Raw genomic sequence first — 19,733 nt, forward strand, 5'->3', positions numbered from 1 at the left:
AGTTTTTGACACATACATGTTCGAAGTCTCCTCCTCCCATTCATGCATTTTCAGCAAGAAATCTCAGGATTTTTCCAAGTTCATTTCAATTCACTCAAGAATAAAGATGTAGGAATGATAAAAAAAGTAAGAATTAAAAAACTCCTTGCCAAATAAAGAGAAGATTTAATCTAATCTACAGAAGGAGAAATGAATCAATATTCCTTCCTGCTACATGTAGGAGTAATTAGCATTTGTTCAAGTGTTTCTACTCTTCCATGTACCCCATATTCATATAATATGTCACAAAACAGAGGTTAGTCACTGTTACCGCCATGGGTGCTTGGTTGCAGCATTCTCCAGGTTAATATGCAGGAAGACTTTACTATGCATAGAGGTTATGATGATTATGGAATTCTTATTGATTTCTCTTTAAAGTCCCCTTAATGACGGGTACAGCCTATTTGTTAATAGGATAACTAGTCATAACTAGCATTTGACCCATTTTACAGAATATACATTACTGTTAAATGTCTTAAAACTTAAAACCATAAAACTTAAATAGGTGCTTTGCAAGTTACAATGTTCTTTCAGTAATGAAAGTGGCAATCTATATAGCATGACTTTTATAAAGTTCACTAACATTAGTACATGAACAAGCAAATATTTAAGAGTCTAGTATCAGGCTCTTCAAAATAAAATACCTTATACGAGAAGTTAAATCATTTGCACCCTCAGAAAGGGTGAGATTGTAGTAAGATACTTTGGTAACCAATTCAAAAATTCTCTCTCACTAGCTTGGACTACCAAGACATGGATTATGATTGCCTATGACTGTTCAGTTCAGAGCACTATTGAATAGCAAACAGGTACTACTTCAATCACGTTATATGGTTTCTGCTCAGCAACAACTGCAGTAAACCTTGAAAGAGGGGAACGCAATCTGTTGTCTTCAATATGTTTACAGATGAACAAATCTTCACAGTAGAATTTCTGAAACATTTAAGATTCATAAAAACTCAGACATGAATAACAGTGACCTAGAGAATTCAAGAGAATTGAGCATCTAGTTTCATTCTCATAAAAACATTCATGATATAGCTGTTCCAGAAAAAGTGTATTAAGAGTGCCACATTTCTAGGTCTACTGTTAGGTCATAATACAACTGTTCTGCATTATACTTTCTAGCACAACATGAATATTGCTCATTAGCACACAGCAAGACCTATTTCTGCATGTATATGTAATTTAGAGAAGGGTGTGCAAGTTCCACAACACTACAGAGGGACAGTCAAGAGAAATTATGTATAACAATGCAGACTATGATGCTGTCTGAAGTCAATAAAAACATAGCCACAAATCCGATACATTGTTTCCTCTGGAATTCCCCTGATTTACAAAAGTAAGACTCCTAAGTGAAAAACAGGAATAAAAAAATCCCCCATCCATTTAACAAGTTTCAGCTATTCAAAAAGTTGCACACAAATTTGCATCAGCATGGACTGCAGAGCTCACTACAGGAAATTCTTTCTCTTATTCTTACAAAAGACTTCACAATCAATTGCAAGAATACCAAGTAAAACAAGTTGCAGCTCAAGTATAAGCAAAAATGTTTAATATGTAGCTAAATCTTTCTGTATTTAGCAAGGAGTTGCTCCTCATAGGATAGTTCAATGATTTCTAGTGCTTATACAAGCACTCTGTGTAAGTAAATAAACACCAGAAAGAAATAAGAACAACTTTCCATATTCTGGACTCTACAGCACATCAATTTAAACACAACAGCACTTGCCCAACCCAGTTGTAAAAGAATCTGCAAGGCCAGTAATAACAGTTACATAAATGAGGAGAAACAAAACTCAGTGGAATCAAACAAGGGTATACAGAACTTTGCACAGTAGTTTGTTGTTTTTTTTTTTTTTTAAGGAAATGAGTTTGAAACTCAGACACTTATATCAACCAAAACAGGCACCGACAGATATCCTGAGCAGAAAAGTATTACACAAGCTGTCCAACACAATACATCAGGATCAATGCTACTCTCCAGCATGAAGAAAAAATGCTCTAAGAAGCACTGACAAAATCAGGATCATTATGGAAAAAGGGATATGCTATCCTCCGTCACCCAGTGTAATTTAGTAGAAAGAATATTTCAGACTAGTGACAGCTAGATGAACTACAGAGCAGTTCAAACTTGTGATAAAGCTGCCTGCAGCCTCTGACACAGGCGCTGGACCAGCACCTAGTGGGTACTGAAAATAAGATACAATTAGTTGAGTTTCTTGATGGGCTCTTCTTACTTCAGTTCAAACAGTTCAGATGAAAAATCTGGTCAAATTTCGCCAGTGTTTTAGGGAACTTCCAATACTGCTCCAAACTTTTCAGCTCTGATCTTCTCTAGTCTTTCCTTGAGTTAAAACAAACTGTGTCCACATGGTGATCACAAATATATGTTTGCAAACATTAAAAAGCTGGTCTTGAAAGCATAGTAAACTCTTCAATCCCTGCAATAACTTCAAGCCCTGAAGTGGGCTCTAAGTTTGTGAAAGCTGCGTTAGTCTTGTGACAAGTCTTGTGACAAGTACAAAAGATGTAATAGAAAACTATTAATCTTACCAAAGTTTAGCCTCATCAAAGGAGAAAGAATGGATGCCCAGTTTACAGGTGGATACTGATGGCTTTCTCCAACTAATGCAATGGTTGCCAGTGCTACTTTCACCAGCTCAGCTGGGACAGATTCAGGGCCTACAACAGAAGATTCAATCACAGTCTGAATTTTATACACACACACGTGGCAAAACAGCTCAGGAAAAAATGTCAGCACTGCACTGAAGACCAATCTGTAGCGAAGAACTGAAAAGCATTATAAAATCAGTGTTATTTCTTTTTGTATCTGAGAATTAGCTATCTCCTGTTTGTAATCAACAGTTGTATTTTTAACATTAATGTCCTATTAAAAAAGGCTTTTTGTTACTGATAAAGTTTCTAGTTCCTTCTCCTTAAACCAATTTATGAGTTACTTACAGATCTTCCTCATCTAGTAGGGTAGTATTTTTGCATTTGTTAGTATGAGAACAGCGAAGTTTTCTGACACTGCTGTCCTTCCCCATCCTGTAGGTGCATGCCACAAAAATTGTCAGACAGGTGCTAACCTTTGCTACATGCTGTGTTACTTAAACACAGGGAGTTAACTAAGTGAAAGTCCTCCTGGAGGCAAGGCATGGGCGATTTTTACCTCCACTGAAAGCAAAGCCTGCTTCATAGGACAGCAGCGAGCTCACTTAGCTCCACACAGGAATAATCTTTTCTTACTGTACTCCAAGACATCTCTCTTTTACTAGCACTCCTCATGTAAGAGCATGCTATCTTCAGGTTCCTTTGCATTTATTACACGCAGCAGTAACCCATTTGAATACCACTCTGTTTCAGAGAATCTTAACCTAGGATCACTGAAATAAGGGGCAGCAGAAAGTTTGCCTGATGATGAAGTATTCCTGAGGATACGTGCTAACACTTAAAGTGATTTGACTTTCATTCCCATAGGGAAGGTACATCATCTCACAGACACAGAAGGAAGGGGAAAGAGAAAGGATTTAAAAAGTCATAAAAATTCAGTGGAGACAACTGAAGTCCTAACTACACGATTCTACCTTATCTTTTCGAGTGTTATTCAATTTTTTGTTTAGAGATTAAATATCCCACATTAGTGAAGTTCAAATTAGTATTTAGAAAAGCTCTCTTAGCAAATAAAAGCGGTTTATTAGGGTCACCTTTTATAGCCATAACAAAGCTCCCAGAGGGATACTGTACTTTGATCGCTTCTTACCTTTCTTTCCACCTTCAATGGCAAAGTCAATGGCTGCCCTGATAAAGCTGTTTTCAGGCAAGTAGCTAAAATCTGGAGGAACTGTGAAGACAAAAAGACTGTTTATACACTAAAACATTTCAGCAGAAATTATAACCTCCAGCTCACATGTAAATTCAAAGGCCAAACTGAGCTATGTTCGAGCTAACTAATTCTGTAAGTGACTCAAAGCATTTAGACTGCAAGATTATTGATAGATGCATTGGCCTTTCCTCTTTTAAGGCAAACTAAACATTTGTATTGGTGAGAGGTGCCCGGTCTGAGAAAACAAATTCACTGGCCAAATGAAAAGCCAGGGAGAAGAACTTCCTTAAAATGTATCAGCCACTGAGAGTCAGGCTTTAAAAGGGAGAGCTTCAAAAGCTTAGTAAGTTTAATACAACAGAGACATTCCATACCTATCTAACCTCAGGCACGTGTGCCAAAATTACACAAAAGTAGAAACTCCAAGAATCTTTTTTCTGTAATGAGAAAGTTTATCTATACTTTGTATTATTGGTTCCCAACTTGGTTTACACTGAAGTGAACAGCTTCCACTTCATTAGTTCCCTCCTATTACTGGTATTTCATCAGTGGTGTAATCCTGCCTTTATTTTACCAATGGTTATTGAAACAACATCAGAAGATAATGATATATCGACAGAGTATGAGTTTCCGTGCTAACTGCTACACTGAAAGGGCACGGAAAACTAGTTTTTTACTTCAGCTAACCAGAGAAGATCTCTTCTAGAAAAATACTTTTGAAAAGTCAGCTTGCTCTTCTTATGGACCATTTTTTAAGTGTTGGCTTTTTTATACGGTGGGAACTGCTAAAACAAAGAGATGATTAATCAGTCCTCAGGGCATGGAGTGGATAATGTAGATGTCAAACACATGTGCCATATGCAGTGTAAAACTTCTTCACAATTTATTCTATAAAATAATAAAGACAGAAGCAATATACAAGTTTGACCAGAACAAGTTAGAACCTTACTTTGATACTGCAAGTAAAAGGATATTGGGGGATCCTATTCAGGACACTGACTCCTGCTTCATGTTCCAACCTTTAGGTCTGGCACACAGGACCATGAGGTGTCCGATTCAAAGGCTGTCATGTCATTTAATAGGGCTGCAATGTCTAGCCTGTATTGTCTAATGTGTCCCTTGCTGCCTTTTTAGCTAAGTGCCACTTCCATGTGTTCTTTAAGCAGCAATAATAAAGCATCTTACCGGATGCCCTGTTCTGGGTAGAAGACAAACAGGACATATGAAGGCGTCCCAAAAGTCCTGCTGCATTTGTCTGAAGGCCAATCTGCCCCGAAAAACTGATTACCTGTTGAGACAATAAACCACTAGACAAATTTCCCTACATTGCTTCATTCAAGCTGGACACAAACATTATGCAGTTTCTTTAAACAGATTTGGCCTGTTTGCACAAGGTGTCATCCTAGTGCATTATCCAAAGCAGGAAACAGAGGCTACCTTCTTACCTGCGTAAGGGTTCTGATGACTTCATTCAGCTTATTTTGAAAATGGGAGGACTGAATGCTCTCAGATTTCAGCTGCCAAAGAAAAAAAAAAAAAGATGTGAATTTTATAAGGGAAAAAAAGAAACAACAAAACAGAGAACAGCTGCTGAAAAGATAGATTACATTTGCACACATGCCTTTTTGTGGGGGAGTGGAAGAGAAAAGAAGAAAGCCTACATGGCTGTAAACTTTTCCCCAGTGGCACTGCACGTGGGCCATATGATGGGAAAATGGAACAGACCCCATTTTATACATTGTAATTCTATCCCACTTGGTTCATACCCAACATGACTCACTATTGCATAAATGGGATGCCCTGGTATATAACCACTGCTGTAAGGATGCAGAGGATGTCATTCCATCTTGCCTTCTAGCCAAATTTCTAGAAGAGATAAAGGTTGCATGTTCTCACCTGTATCATGCCTCCTTCAGAGCCCACCAGTGCAACCAGCCCACTGACAGCAGCCAGACGCTGCATTGTTGGAGAACCCTGAAAGCATAATTCAGGCTCAGTGAGTCAATGCGGTCACACGACACTACTGTAGGACACAACAATTGTTTCTTCCAACTTAAAAAATATGACTGCTATCATGACTGCACACCTCTCATCCCAACAACCTTTTCAGGTCAGACTGCAGCATGCTGGGTAATTATTCATCCCTCTCTTGGTGAATGAAGGCTTTATATGGAGCTTCTCCCCACTCCCCCCCAATCTGAAATCATCATGCATTTCTCCCTGATAAATCACATTCTTCTAGCACAGTCTGTGTTCCACAAAACAAGCCAGTGCAATTCAACTCTGAAACATTGTTTCTTTATTAATACTTACCTTCAGCTGCAATCTTAATGTGTAAGTTGAGAGTTTGATTTCAAACACGCAATTTTAGTAACAATGAGATAAATTATACCAACAATATTATAACAACAACTGAGGCACTATAATCACCATTCTGTTAAGTCTAATTTTGATAAGTAGCACCTAATTTCACAAGGTATCTTCATTTAATAACCTAGATTTTATCCTTGGATATTGCTCCAAATTAGGAAAGATGTCCAAATTAAAATCTCATTGAGATAAACATTTCCCATAAACCATCCAAGCAGAAGAGAAACTGTTTTTTTCCCTTTAGCAAACAGCCCAGAGATGTATTTTTGCTTCCAAATATCAATCAAACATCATGTTCAGATAGTCCTAACTTCTCCTAGCATCACGCCTGCAGAAGCAAGGAAAATTATGTCCCTGTTCATTTAAAATCACCGCCCACCCTCCCTCTGCTCCCACAAAAAACAGGGTATGAATTCAAACTCCTTTACCTCTGCAAGCACAATTTTTATCCAGGCTGGCATTAGTCTGTTACTCAGGTCTTCGGCTTTCCCATGACCACAAGCTGACAATCCATGTAGCATTGCACCTAGAGCTAAAGCAAAACCATGGGTCTATAAGGTGAAAAAGACACATTAAAAAACAGATCTTCCAAAGGATTCTGTATTCTTTTTAATATTTATTAATTATTTAAATATTTATTATTTCCCAATAATTAGAAGTAATGTCTTTGTCTAAAATACTGGATGCTCTCTTATTTCAAGTATTTTCTCATGTCAAGATACACAGGTTTTCTGAGATTAAATACTGATCTTTGGCACACAGATTGCTCTGGAGCCTTTATTTTAGAGCAGACTTTCTGATACGAAGATAAAAAGCTGTAGCAAAGGTAGTTTGTTTTGACTTCCAGATAAACATTCTAAACCATTGATTAGTGTAATAGCAGGCTTTGATTCAAAATTGTTGCCTTTTCCCCCCACCCCCCTTTTCTTTCCTTCCCTTTTTTTCTGGCAAGCATTTAACCAAAAAAGAACATGCACTGAAATATGGAGATTATTTTGGCATTTTTAGGGGTTAACCCTTGGACACTAGGGATGAAACAGACACCTGGAGGAAGCTGTGGCTGTGGTTATGATGCACTGTCTGGAGGCTAAGGGAAAGCAAAAATTCAGAAAGCACAATAGATGTACCAAGAAAAAGAATCTAAAGAAACACATTATAAAAGAGACAAAAATTGGCAGGACGCAGGGACTAAAGTCAAAGAAGAAGTCAAAAGTACCAATCTCCCTTCTAAATGCAATCAAACATATAAAATCTGTTTTTATTTCACTATCTGGTAATTGCTATACACCTGTAGACAATGCATCAATTGATCAAGTGGTAGTCTTGGTAATTGCACAGTATGCACACCATGCTCAATGTTATTGTTAATGCTGAAAGTAGATCAATGTAATTTTCATGAAGTTACAGTCTGGGTGAAGCAGTGTTAAATAGGTAAGAGAAAAACAGAACTGAAGCAAAGACCAAACACTGAACTATGACCTGCTGATTATTTTCCACTAAGGTCCGTAGCTTGTTCATGGCCTCCTCAGCCTCAGCTGCTTCTATAATTCCAACACTGAAGGCAGAGACACAGGAACAGGCCACAGAATAGGCAAGTACCTGGAAAAAAAAAAAATTATTTAATTGTATTAACCAGTGCCTGATCAAATGCACTGTAGCAACGTGCACATGGAGCAATGTGCCAGCATGATAAAAAAGCCACGACATTTTCAATTTATACTTTCAGATGTTTATTCCCTCTCTGAAAGATTCTTCACTGATGCTAACATTAAACAAATACAACTAAAGCTTGGAAGTACTTCTGGTTTTATGTAGGTCAAACTCCTGATTTTCCACATGTATGCAGTTATTCTTCTCAACACAAGCGTCTGATCACTATTTATGTGAGCATACACAGCATGCTGTGATCCCGTAAGGGCTACAAGCAGGTCCAAAAGGTTAGAACAGGAGCATGTAGTAGAACTGTCTCCCACACACAGTGCATGACACTAGCCTCATGTCTTTACAGAAGGATTCACAAGTGACACTGCTTTTCTGTTCTTCAGCCTTAGATGTGGAGAATAGGAAATGAAGCCTGAACTTTCAACAAGGCAACTGTGCCAACTGTTTAACCTCCTTCGTACCAAAGCTAAGCAACAGAACAACACATGACTATAAAGGAAGTAGAGAGCACCTACTTACTGTGCAGGATAGATAACAATTTGACTTGGAGCAAGTAATGCTCAGATTGTACCTCTTGCTGCAGCAGGCCAAAGTTACCTCTCAAGTACAGGATTATATCCCAGCCATTTATAGCTCTGAAAGAGCCTCTTGTGCATCTCATAAATATAGTAGTATTCATCCTAGGGTGCTGGCCAAATTTTACTCATGTAGTTATCTGTACAATTCCTTACAGAATTTTAATTGAAAAGGGTAGGTTTTGCTTCTCATCCCAAACTATCTCATGATGTTAAACAGCTGCTGCCTTTCATCTCAGAAGTTGCTGTATTGTACCCAGTTTAAGTTCAGTAAAGCACTTTGAGATCTCTGGGGAAAGATAAATGATTTCATAGCTCAAAGTCATTTTAATGCATAAAACAAACTGCAAAGGGCTAATCCCCAACACGTATGTACTGCCAAAAAAATTAAATTCCATAAAAGAAGACCTTTAATAAAGATCTTTCAGAGCAGTACCAAGAGGAGAAAGAGAATACTACTACCAATCTCTGCTAACTCCCTTACAAAAAACAGAGGATTATGCAACTCAGCTGCTCAGCAGCTGCAGGTTTACATACATCAGGTACAAGGTTGCTTTTTTTGTGCAAAACACCTGCTTATTCCGATTCTTGTTTTCTGTTGTAAACTCCTCTCATTTCATCAGTTTTTGTTGTCAAGTTTTACCTCAACAAGGTTACAGACATAGTACATGGACCACGTCAAAACTTAAGGAACGTATCTTGGCAATATAAATTGAAATGCATGCTCAAACTTAGCAGAGCTCAGTTTAAGTCTTCAAAACATAGTTATAAAAAGAACAGCAAATGAGGCCACAGCAGCATTCACAAGTGCAAGATTCACATTAGCTAGTGACAGCAGCTTTCAAAGAAGGAAACAGCAGGCATATTGAAGGAGGAAGAATTAGCATTAAGGTTCTCTCTGAGAGTAACTTGCTGTCTGCTTTCTAGTAGATCAGATGAGCAATAAACAACTGTATATAAGAGAAACCCATATCCACAGTTATTCTGGACCCAACTTTCAACAGTTTAATTTGAGGTTAAGGAATTAAAGAAGTACTTCAAAGAATTATGTTTGTTATCTTTTCAGGCAGTTTCTTAATGCTTGTGCAGCATTGCAGGTTATTCTATTATTATTATTATTATTGTTGTTTTCTTCAGCAGATATAAAAGTATATATTGTGAAAGAAGTAATAGAAACGAAGCATTCCAGTACTACAGATACAAAGCTTCAGTAAAACGTCTACAATTATTAAAGGGAGGTAACAAAGTAAAAGAAAGATTTAAAATTTGCGATAAAATAGGTCATACCTCCTGGACCCATCTGCTTTGGTCCTCACTGTTGTCCAGGTATTTGCAGAGTTTTCGCAATGAAGCGGAAACATGCACTCGCAATTCTGTTTGGCTACTGTGACTCATAAGTGAAAGAACAAGTCCTACTCCCAAAATACATCCAGTGCTTAAAGAGAAGACAAAAGAAAAAGGATTAAGTATGCTTTGGTTGCTCTGAACTCCCTTTTCACCCCAACATGGGTGGCTAAGCAAAAAGACCTCCTGGCCTTGGCTGATAACTAGCCCTGTGGGTAATTACTTACCAGCGTCAATTTTACAAATGGTTTTTATTTCACATGTAGGTGATGCTTTTCAGGACACACAGGATGAAAGAAGAGCATAAGAAGAAAATGTACTTTTAAAATAATAAATGCTACAATAAATGCTCATTATTCCTTCTGCCCCTGAAAAACCAACAACCCCGTCAACAAGCACATCAACTTGTATGATGGAAGTATGGATCGAAACTTCTACATCCAATTTATACTGATATCCCAAACTCTGATATCCCAGTTAAATATACTAATTGAAGTTCCGGTGGCTGTATTAAGTTCTGTTGCTCTGAGGCTCCTCCAAGAGGTGTTCCAGTGTGCAAGAATAATGGAATTAGTGATTGAGCCACAGAGCGGCTAAGATGGCTGTACAGATTAAAGCATTCACCTGCATTTCAGAACATGAGTGTCAGGGGTACATTCTAATCCGTACGCACTAAAATACACATACGCAACAGTGGACCAGCTTCAACAGGGCAGACATATCCAGCACAACTAACAGTTTGATGCTGAGAATACTTAAAATTGCAACAAGGAGAACATATCTTCAAAGTACATAATTTAATACGGCAGCTAGCACGAACAGTTTCATGGTCTCTGCCTCTTTTTCAGATCTGATGAGAAATTCCATTCTGGACTGGAGAACTCTTACTAAATTCAGTACCTGTGCTCCCACAACAAGTTTCAGTTTCCACTGGTCATCAGTCATAATACGAAAGAGTTTTGTCAGAAAATTCCCAAACAGTTCTGGCTGCCATCATGAGACACTAAAAGCTTAGCAGATACTCACTGCTCTGAAGGTGATCTCTCACTGGCACACATATACAATAGCTTAAAGAAGCAGCTCTTATCTGAAGATGAAGATTATTTCCCCTTGCGCATCTCCCTGAGCATGCCAATGACAGACAATGCATGTAGCGAGCAGTCAAATGAACGTGGCTAGGATCTTAGGCATTCTTCTAAGCTTCTACTATCCAACTTAAAAATGGGAAGAGTTACTGCTTTTACTTAGCGAAGTAAAAAAGAAACTTCTGAGAATAACTTCAGTCATATTTATAAGCTAATGTTTTTCAGCAAATGGGGGTGAAGATGATGAGAATGGCTAGAAGACTGGAGCGGTGTCTTGGCAGTGGCGTCTTCTTTTTCCAGCAAAGAAGATGAAACAAACCTTTGGAATCTCATTTTTAAGTAATTGGCATATCTGAATTCATGAGCAGCCAACAAAATAAGGACATGGCTTGTACGCAAGAGTTCCATGCACAATTTTACACTATTGCTTGTTGACAAAAATATGCAGAAAGAAAACAAAGTTCCTAATTAGAGCTACCATTTTTTATGTTGTTGATTCTTAGCAAAGACCCAAAACATAAGTGGGGACTGAAGCAAGAGCAAAACTTCACCCCCTCTGGTCCTCTCTTTGTAACTAGCAATTGTTTTCACTTTGCCACCTTATTTGTGATCTACATAAAATTAATATTTAAGTGCACTTTATCCACACGGTATCTCAGATTTCCCAGCACGTTTTAAGTGTTTTACTGCCAATGCATCAGACATACTGCACTACTGTCATGACTCATCTTTGAATCTACTGTAATTTATCTCAATAATGTAACTTGGCAGTGTACACGGCAGCACAGTCCATCACATCACAGAATGAAGGACTTCATGAACAAATCATGAAGCAAAACACAAGGTTTGTATTTTAGGGTGAAGGAAAACTGACATTTTCCTGATAATCCTGAGGTCAGTGGAGTTTGAGAGGTTTCTGTAAGAACAATACAGAAGTTTGATGACAGTTTTGATTGAAAATGCCTTAAAGTCAAATCAGTTATTGAGCTTGCAAAAACCTCCATAAAAACCAAGTCAGTTTAATGCTCCACACAGCAATTTAAAGGAAGGCTACTGTGTATTTCAAGTTTCATAACAATTTGCTCTTTACCACATCTTTACTCAACAAGTATCAGCGTTTATGATTTGCTCAATAATTCTCCAATATTTATTCTTACAGATGCAAGCTAGTTCTGCCATGCAATTATTTTATACAAAAAGCCATATTTCCAAAGGTCTTGTAGAATTCATCCTTAATACGGGAAATGTAACAAGGCAAGCCAGAAAACTACTGCCCCTTGGTATTCTCAAAAGCTTTTTACATGCAAATCTTTCAAAAGGTCAGAGTTAACCCAATCTTCAATACATGTTTTTCTTTGTTTGCACGAAGGCAAGGGGGGGACTCAAAACCTTCCAATACAGGGACCATATGTACTGCTATGTTACCCATATGCTGTACTGTTACAACTGGAGCCCTGCCTTTGACTGTTTTTAAAATTGTTTATTTTTTTTTCCCCACTGAGATTAATCTGACAAAAATCTATTGAATATAGTCTACATGAAGAACTGGAAAAGTTAACAGCCATGAATGTACATGCTTGCTGAACCTATGCTCTGTGTAAGTTAGGCTTGGGAGAAAAAAATAAGCTGTTATATCGCTTCTGTAATCAATAAGAAGTAGCATGAAGAACTGTCTAAATCGCCTGCCATGCACATTTTCCATACACGTGTATACTGAGAAGTGGTGTATTAGTACATTTTAAAAATATACTTATTTTAGTTTCTGTCTAACGTAAAGGTAGATTTAAGGTCCACTCACAGATCTCTTGATAACGTCTGAGTGCATTCAATTTAAAATCAGGAGTAACACAAAGCTCCTAAGGCTCTGCAATCTATGAAATTCTGTTTCACTTAAACACTGAAGAAGCATCCTATTAACATGCTTAACCATCTGAAATGTTTTTCCCCCTTTAAAAGATTATTAGTTTCACTTTTGTTTTTTTTTCCCTGTGTGGTTATGACAGATAAAAGAGTACTGATTTATGAGCATTATTCTCACAGTGACCTCTTCTAAGAGGAAACTAAGCTTAGAGCATTTTATGCAGCTTACACAGACACAGAGATTCTTAAGGAATGTAAGCGGACTCTCACCAAGCTAAAGCACTGGCTCAGGGAAAGACTCTTACTGCTTATTGAAAACAACTCTGTTTTCTTCATTCCTCTTACTTCTGCCCTGCCCCCACCCAGTTTTAAAAACCGAATTCTCCTAATTAAGTGAAGAAAATTATGTATAAAACCAACATTCCTATCAAGGCTGACACAATCAGTGAAGCGCGGTTGTGTGAGCTCCAGTTTGCATGGCACATGCATTGATAAACCTCTTATCTAGACACTCACGTTAGAAAAACAAAACAGAACAAAAATTCAGCAAAGCCCTCTTTCTCGATAACGTCCTTCAGTGTGTGAGACGCCGCACTTAACACCCCGGAGAAGTGTGTTACTGAGCAGAGCGGCACATTCTCTACGCAAGCCGGAGGCAAGACACACGCCAGACGCCCCCCGCCGGGCCGCAGGGCGCGGGCGGGGCCGCCTTCCGCTAAGGGGCAGGACGAGCCCGGAGAGCGCCGGCGCGGCGGCGGCCCGCCGAGCTCCCCGCGCCCCGCCGGGCGCCGGGCTGGCAGCGGGGCCCCTCCCGGCCCCACGACACCCCCGAGCAGCCGCAGGAGAGGATATAATCACTGCTGGCATTCAGAAAAAGGGGAACTCCGCCCTCTCACATCAAAGACATGAAACCTGTTTTAACGAAAAAAGAGAATCGCCCGTGTGGCACGGGTGAAACAGTTGAAAAGGTCGCTGCAACGCTTACGCCCCACGGGTGGCCCTGCCTGTCGTACCGCATGGAACGGCTGGAAAGGCCCTTCCTTTGGAATAGCAGTTTAAGAGTGGACAAATGCCAAACTTGGACAAGTCTGCAACATTTACAGCTTTACATTACTTCTTTGCTCACAACGAGCCCTCACACTAGACACCAACTTACCATTTACCTTCAAAATATGTAGCCATTATGCCCAGCGTAAAAAACTACCCACCCTTCAATCTTCCCTCTCCTGCTTGCCATTGTTTCCTATTCTTCTGACAACCTCTTGCTGCCAGAGAAGTCTAGCTTGGCTTTTCTGTGAGGCATTTATCTCCAGCTAACAGGTTGCATGAACAAGCAGCAACGGGTGTAACAAAGTGATGCGGCTGATACAGCCCCCCACGCACCATGTGTCCCACCCTGTGGGACACAAGAGGCAACCCACATCCTGACGAAACTATATGGGTTCACAGTCCATGGTGTGCAACTGTGACCCCTCACAGCTTTTCAGAAGGTCCACTGGAGAATGGGAGGGCAAAGCCAAACAAGAATTATTGCTCGTTTCCTTTGAACAGGGAAGAGCCGGGCAGAATAATGTTCAAAATAAAGTAAAACACTACGCACCCACTCTGAGGCACTCAAGATACTGCAGTTCCTTCCCTGATTTGAAAGGGAAATGACTACTGTGGAAGACATAATACTATGTTATGTTAGTTGTTTAACGGCAACGGAAATGTGTGTTATTGTTCAATTATTCCAGGTTTGCCAATGCTAGTAATTGTGCAATACCTTCCAATAATTTCTTGCCCTGCTGGTGGGCTGCTCCTCTCTTTGGGACACCTGAGGCATAACCTCAGTTGGTTAAATGAAATACATTTGCTTTACTCAGTATTCAACATGCCATCCACAGCTGTTAAACTAATGGCCTGGCTCTCCCAGATAAATAAGCCATGTGAGGCAGCTGCTCCCAGAGCTCACGCTGTACTGTAGACACATGCACATTCCAGTAACAGGCTCCAACACGGAAGCAGCTAGACTTCATTGAACACCTTGGCAACACCTAAGAGTACCACGGAAGGACTTTAAAAAACATCGTTCATTAACAAACGTGTGCAGGTAAGATGAGCAACCCTGCTCCTAGAATTGCTGGTATCTTCCCACCGCCTGTGAGCAAGACTGTGTGGTTCTCTATACATGGCCAAGGTTTTTACTCGTAGGTCGGAAAGGATTAGCAGTAGCCATCGCTTCTTTTCACCTCACCCTAGGGACTGTATGGAAAAAACTCTGTGTGTGTATGTGTTAGATATATGCACATATACATACACACTTATATGTATGTTCATACATAAAGTATTATGTATTATATATACTTTTTTTTATGGACACACTCACTTAGAAGAGATGGTACACAGAGGAATAAACCAGCAGGAACATCCTGAAATTCAACAAGCACCAACTCACAGTCCTGCACTTGGCAACAGCCAGGCTGGGACCAGAGGGGCTGGGCATCAGCTCTTGGGGACAGCCTTGGGCAGTGGTGGGCAGCAAGCTGAGCTGGGGCCAGACGTGCACCCAGGCAGCAATGAGCGCCAGCAGTGCACAAGCAGCATGAGCAGGACACAGCCATGAGAGCCAGAGGAAGGATCACCCCTCTACTGTGTGCTCACCAATACACCTGGAATACTGCTCTGAATGCAGGAAAGACACCAACTGCAGTGGAACAAGTTCATGGGAGGCTACCGAGGCAGCGAGGCTGGAGCCCTTCCCCTGAGAGCAGAGGCTGTGGACCACAGCTGGTTCATCTGTGAGAAGGGATGGCTTTAGGGGCACCCAACAGCATCTCCAGCACTGACAGGAAAGGATTGAGGAGATGTAGCTGGGCTCTTGCATGGTGGGAGGCCCAGAGGCAGCGGGCACAAGCTGAAATATCAGACGTTCACATGAAGACAAGGACAGCCCAAAAGTGGAGCCAGGGCCTAGAGACGTTGTGCTTTCTCCAGTCTCGGGGGTTTCAAACCCTGACTGTAAAGCCTTAGGCAATGTAGTCCAAGTCCATGGCTGGCTCTGTTCTGGGAAGGGATGTGGACCTCCGAAGGTTCTTGCCAGCCTGCACGAGTTGGTGATTCTATGGAAGTACTCAGAACAGGCTGCCTCCTTGTCCTATCCTTATACTCTTCTGTGTAGAATTAAGGTATAAAAGCATGAATTAAAAAGGTAGAGCTCAAAATAAAACAAAATATCATCAGTAATGAAGGAAACTCACTTGTACTCCAGGCTGGTGTCAAAGCAGCAGTCTTCCAGTGCATCCAGGGACTTCATTAGAACTAAGTTCATTTGTTGACCGGGTACATCACTACAAAACCAAAACAAAACAGAAACCAAAAAAATCCAAAACACAGCTCTGCTCTTTAAATCACATTGGATATTAAAACTCTTGCTGTAACAGGTTCTCATACTAGTCGGTAAGCAATAACTATATGACTGGTCATTTGTGTCACATTCATGTAAACATACTCATATACAAATAATACAAACATACTCAGACCTTAACTGACAACCATTATTCCTACAACACCCAGAAAGAAACCCAGATCCCAGGATTTGTAAAACATACCTGATAGTAGTAGGAGGATACTGATAGAACATGATCTCAGCTAGACCTGTAACTATTTATAAACTGAAAATCCATTACATTTTAAGATATTAGCTCTATAAGTCTCTCTCTCTATCTCTTTGCCTAACTTACTGATAAAAAAGGAAGCATTTACATGTCACTCCAAAGATGTCATAGGGACTCCCCTGTTACAAAACACGTACACAGTTTTCTTAGTGAACAGGACATCTTTAATGCAAAGTAACTCTATGATTTGATATTAGCTACAGCTACATCCCTACAAATTTTGCTGTTGTTGCAAGTCAATACTTGGAAGAATGTGTGAGATTAAGCTTTGAAACGATGAAGAGTAAAAATTGGTCCATAAGAAATTTTTAGATAAATTTATTAATTTCAACACCCCTTGCCAAACAAAAAAAAAAACACAAAAATGCAAAATAAAGACTCACATACTCCAAAATATCAAGCTGATCTAATGTCATTCTCTTTAAAAGCCTTTTAATGCTTGTGTGTAGCTCAGTTGTCACCATTGACTAATGATCCAGAGACAGCCCATCCCCAAATTACGTGGCTGAGTCAGAGGCAGCAAGGCATCAAGACATCGAAGCATGAAGATTAGAACAGAGCAATGCTGCACAGTGTTTTAGCAAAGGTAGGTGCATTGGAAACATTAGCTTCACTGAGCAAATTAACAACTGACAGCCAAATCTGTTTGATACCTCTGCTTCTACACATTTATTATGGGTATATAGGCAGACAGAATCCCTAGTAGTCAAGAAGCTGGAGGAGTATAAAGCCAAGCCTACTTCTTAATTTCTCTGGAATTATTGGAAATTTGCAACTGAGGCCAACCCTTCTGTAAAGGAGGCATTTTCTACCAACTTCAGAACATCTGTTTGCTGCCAACATAGCTGTAACAGCACGCCTTAAAGACAGCCCCTTACGCTACTTCTGTTGTAGCTCCATTGCCATACACGTAACTCACATGATGTAAGTGGACACTACCCAGTGTCCAGAGCACCGCTTAGAAAGGAATCGATGAGAACTGTGAATTATTTTACAATTAGGTCTCCCAGGGCACCTAGTCCCCCTCAAAAGCATATGTGTGGCTCTTCTAGCTAACTGCTTTGCACATGTGCCTTAGGATATTATGAAAATTTATCATTCATCCTGAAAAAATGGCAAAATATCCAGGATAGCACTGGGGGGGGGGGGGGGAAGTGGGGGGCATGGTGAAGGCTGATAATAAAAGACGCCTTTTAAGAAACGTTGCAAAGCTCTGCAAGAATTCTTTGTCTATGACTTGTAAATACTTTAATTCCTCAGAACTTCAGGCCATGTGCAGGAAAAAGAAGGAAGTTATTTGCACACCTACATTACATATGGTAATCCTTACCTGACTTTTTCTTCATACAAATGTGAGATAAACATCCCCAAACCAAGGCCCATGTGGATTTGAACAGCTTGAGACTCATCAGCATTTGGCTTCCCAGGTAACCTGTCAGTCAGCAAATTCAGGACCTCCTCAACCTTCTCCTTGCATGATACAATGAAAACTGGCACGAGGAGAGACAAAGCAGTGGCCGCACAGGAACGAGCTATAATACTAGCGGTATTTTCACCTGAATAGGATTTCTAGAAAAACATTAAAAAAAAATTTTTTTTTTCTTTTTCTCTTGGGAGAGGGAAATAAAATTCCTTTCCAGCACTCAGCACTTTAGGAATTTCAAATAAATATCTATACAGCAAACAGCAGCACAGATGTATTGCAATCTGGCAATAAACAGTATTTCATGGAATTGCCTATGATAACTTTTCCATTTGCCTTACCTTGTAAGCAGTTTAAAACTAGGGTAATTCAGAATATAATTTCTAAGTGTAAATAAGATTGTTAAGTATGAAACTGTAAACAAAGGATAAGACAGGATGCAACTAGAATTTAACAGCTAGTCTGCACATAAATACATTGGTCTACTTTAGTTTTCACCTTCCTTGTTAAAATATCCAGCAGCGTGATCAGTAGGGCAAACATGATGTTAATGTACTTCTGTAATTATAACACACCAAGAATTTAATGAGCTGGAAAAAGCACTACCTTAAAAGCATCACACCTAGGATGACAAAATATCATGAGATCTTGCAAGATAACCAGTAGAGATGCTTTCTAGAAGAAAGATCCCTTACAAAGGTTTTTAATTCCAAGGTAAAATCCATACAGCTACCTCTACTTATAAAGCAATGGACTGACTGTAAGTAAGTCTAATGTGTATTTATCAACTTCCAAGTGCAACTCTGAAAAGGAAAAGAAAAAAAATCCCATCAGGATGCAAGGCACTCTGCAAGACAGTGATTTTTATTGTGTGGCTTAGAATTTTACAAGCATAAGATTTTTTTGATTTTTTTTTTTTTAAACAGTGCATTTTAGAAATGAAACATTGTCACACTGTTCCATCTCAAACCCACCTTTTTTTAAACAGCATTATTTTCAAAGGCAGGAGTCACAGAACAATTCGGCAAGAACTGCTAGTGCCAACCAAGTAGTTCTATCTCCTTAGGTCCAACTAGTCTAGCGTTTATTTAACACTACATTTGATTTGGTGATCTATGTCCTCTTTCAGTGGTAACAGGGGTGACATGCCAGAGCTGACTCAGGTCCATCAGTAGTTTTCAGCTTTTTGATGCTAACTTCTCACTACTGGACTAAACACAGTTCATGAATGCAGTTAATGAAGTTCCATTACGATACATTACCAAGCTGGTATTTGGCCTTGTAGGACCCAAGTTCCCTTCTGCATCCATGACAAAAAGAATCTCCAACCTAGTCGTTTCGACCACAGGTAGTCAAGAGTTAGCAACACCTATTCCTTAAGGTCTATGCTGAGCTTTCAGTCCATCTCCAGGTCCTACTTAAGAACTGCCTGATACTTACATGGCTTGAGAATTTCAGGCTGGTCATCACACTGCAAGCACATACAATACAACTTCTACTGGCCCCCAAGGGTTCAAGATGTACGGTAAAATAAGAATCACTGGCTCAATAACTATTAGATTTTGAGAAAGTATGCATTTCAGAGCTCTAAGGAATGGTGTCAGAATCACTCAGGAGTTTGATAGTGTGGTCTGAGGAGAGTCTGTTGATGTTAGAAGGCTTTGTTTTGTACATACAACGTACAAAACGTGCCGAATATTCTAGGCTTTGAAGGCTTTTTTTGTTTTTAAAGTTTCCTTCTTTCATGTATCCTTGCATGTGGTTTTTACTATTTGATAATAAAGACAAACACTCAACGCAAACCCAAACATAAGCAGAAAACACAATGAAAGAAAAAGGACAAAAGAAAGAAAAGTTTTGATTCTCCTGTATTACAACTACTACAGGGCA

At 39.6% G+C, this 19,733-nt stretch overlaps 1 protein-coding gene across 9 annotated transcripts in view; it reads right to left on the reverse strand.

Moving 5' to 3' along the window:
* FOCAD (focadhesin) overlaps window positions 1-19,733 on the reverse strand; it is a 129,205-nt gene that overhangs the window by 10,641 nt on the left and 98,831 nt on the right. For all 9 annotated transcript variants that reach the window (XM_075137868.1, XM_075137869.1, XM_075137874.1 and 6 more), the window contains 10 exons: window positions 17,751-17,989; window positions 16,004-16,093; window positions 9,763-9,910; window positions 7,718-7,837; window positions 6,667-6,789; window positions 5,765-5,842; window positions 5,314-5,385; window positions 5,054-5,156; window positions 3,806-3,886; window positions 2,596-2,724 (listed from right to left, as the gene is read on the reverse strand). In XM_075137868.1, coding sequence (XP_074993969.1) covers window positions 2,596-2,724; window positions 3,806-3,886; window positions 5,054-5,156; window positions 5,314-5,385; window positions 5,765-5,842; window positions 6,667-6,789; window positions 7,718-7,837; window positions 9,763-9,910; window positions 16,004-16,093; window positions 17,751-17,989 — 1,183 coding nt within the window. The remainder of the gene's footprint in view (window positions 1-2,595; window positions 2,725-3,805; window positions 3,887-5,053; window positions 5,157-5,313; window positions 5,386-5,764; window positions 5,843-6,666; window positions 6,790-7,717; window positions 7,838-9,762; window positions 9,911-16,003; window positions 16,094-17,750; window positions 17,990-19,733) is intronic.

The sequence above is a fragment of the Calonectris borealis genome, chromosome Z, assembly GCF_964195595.1.
Source record: "Calonectris borealis chromosome Z, bCalBor7.hap1.2, whole genome shotgun sequence".
Classification (NCBI taxonomy): domain Eukaryota; kingdom Metazoa; phylum Chordata; class Aves; order Procellariiformes; family Procellariidae; genus Calonectris; species Calonectris borealis.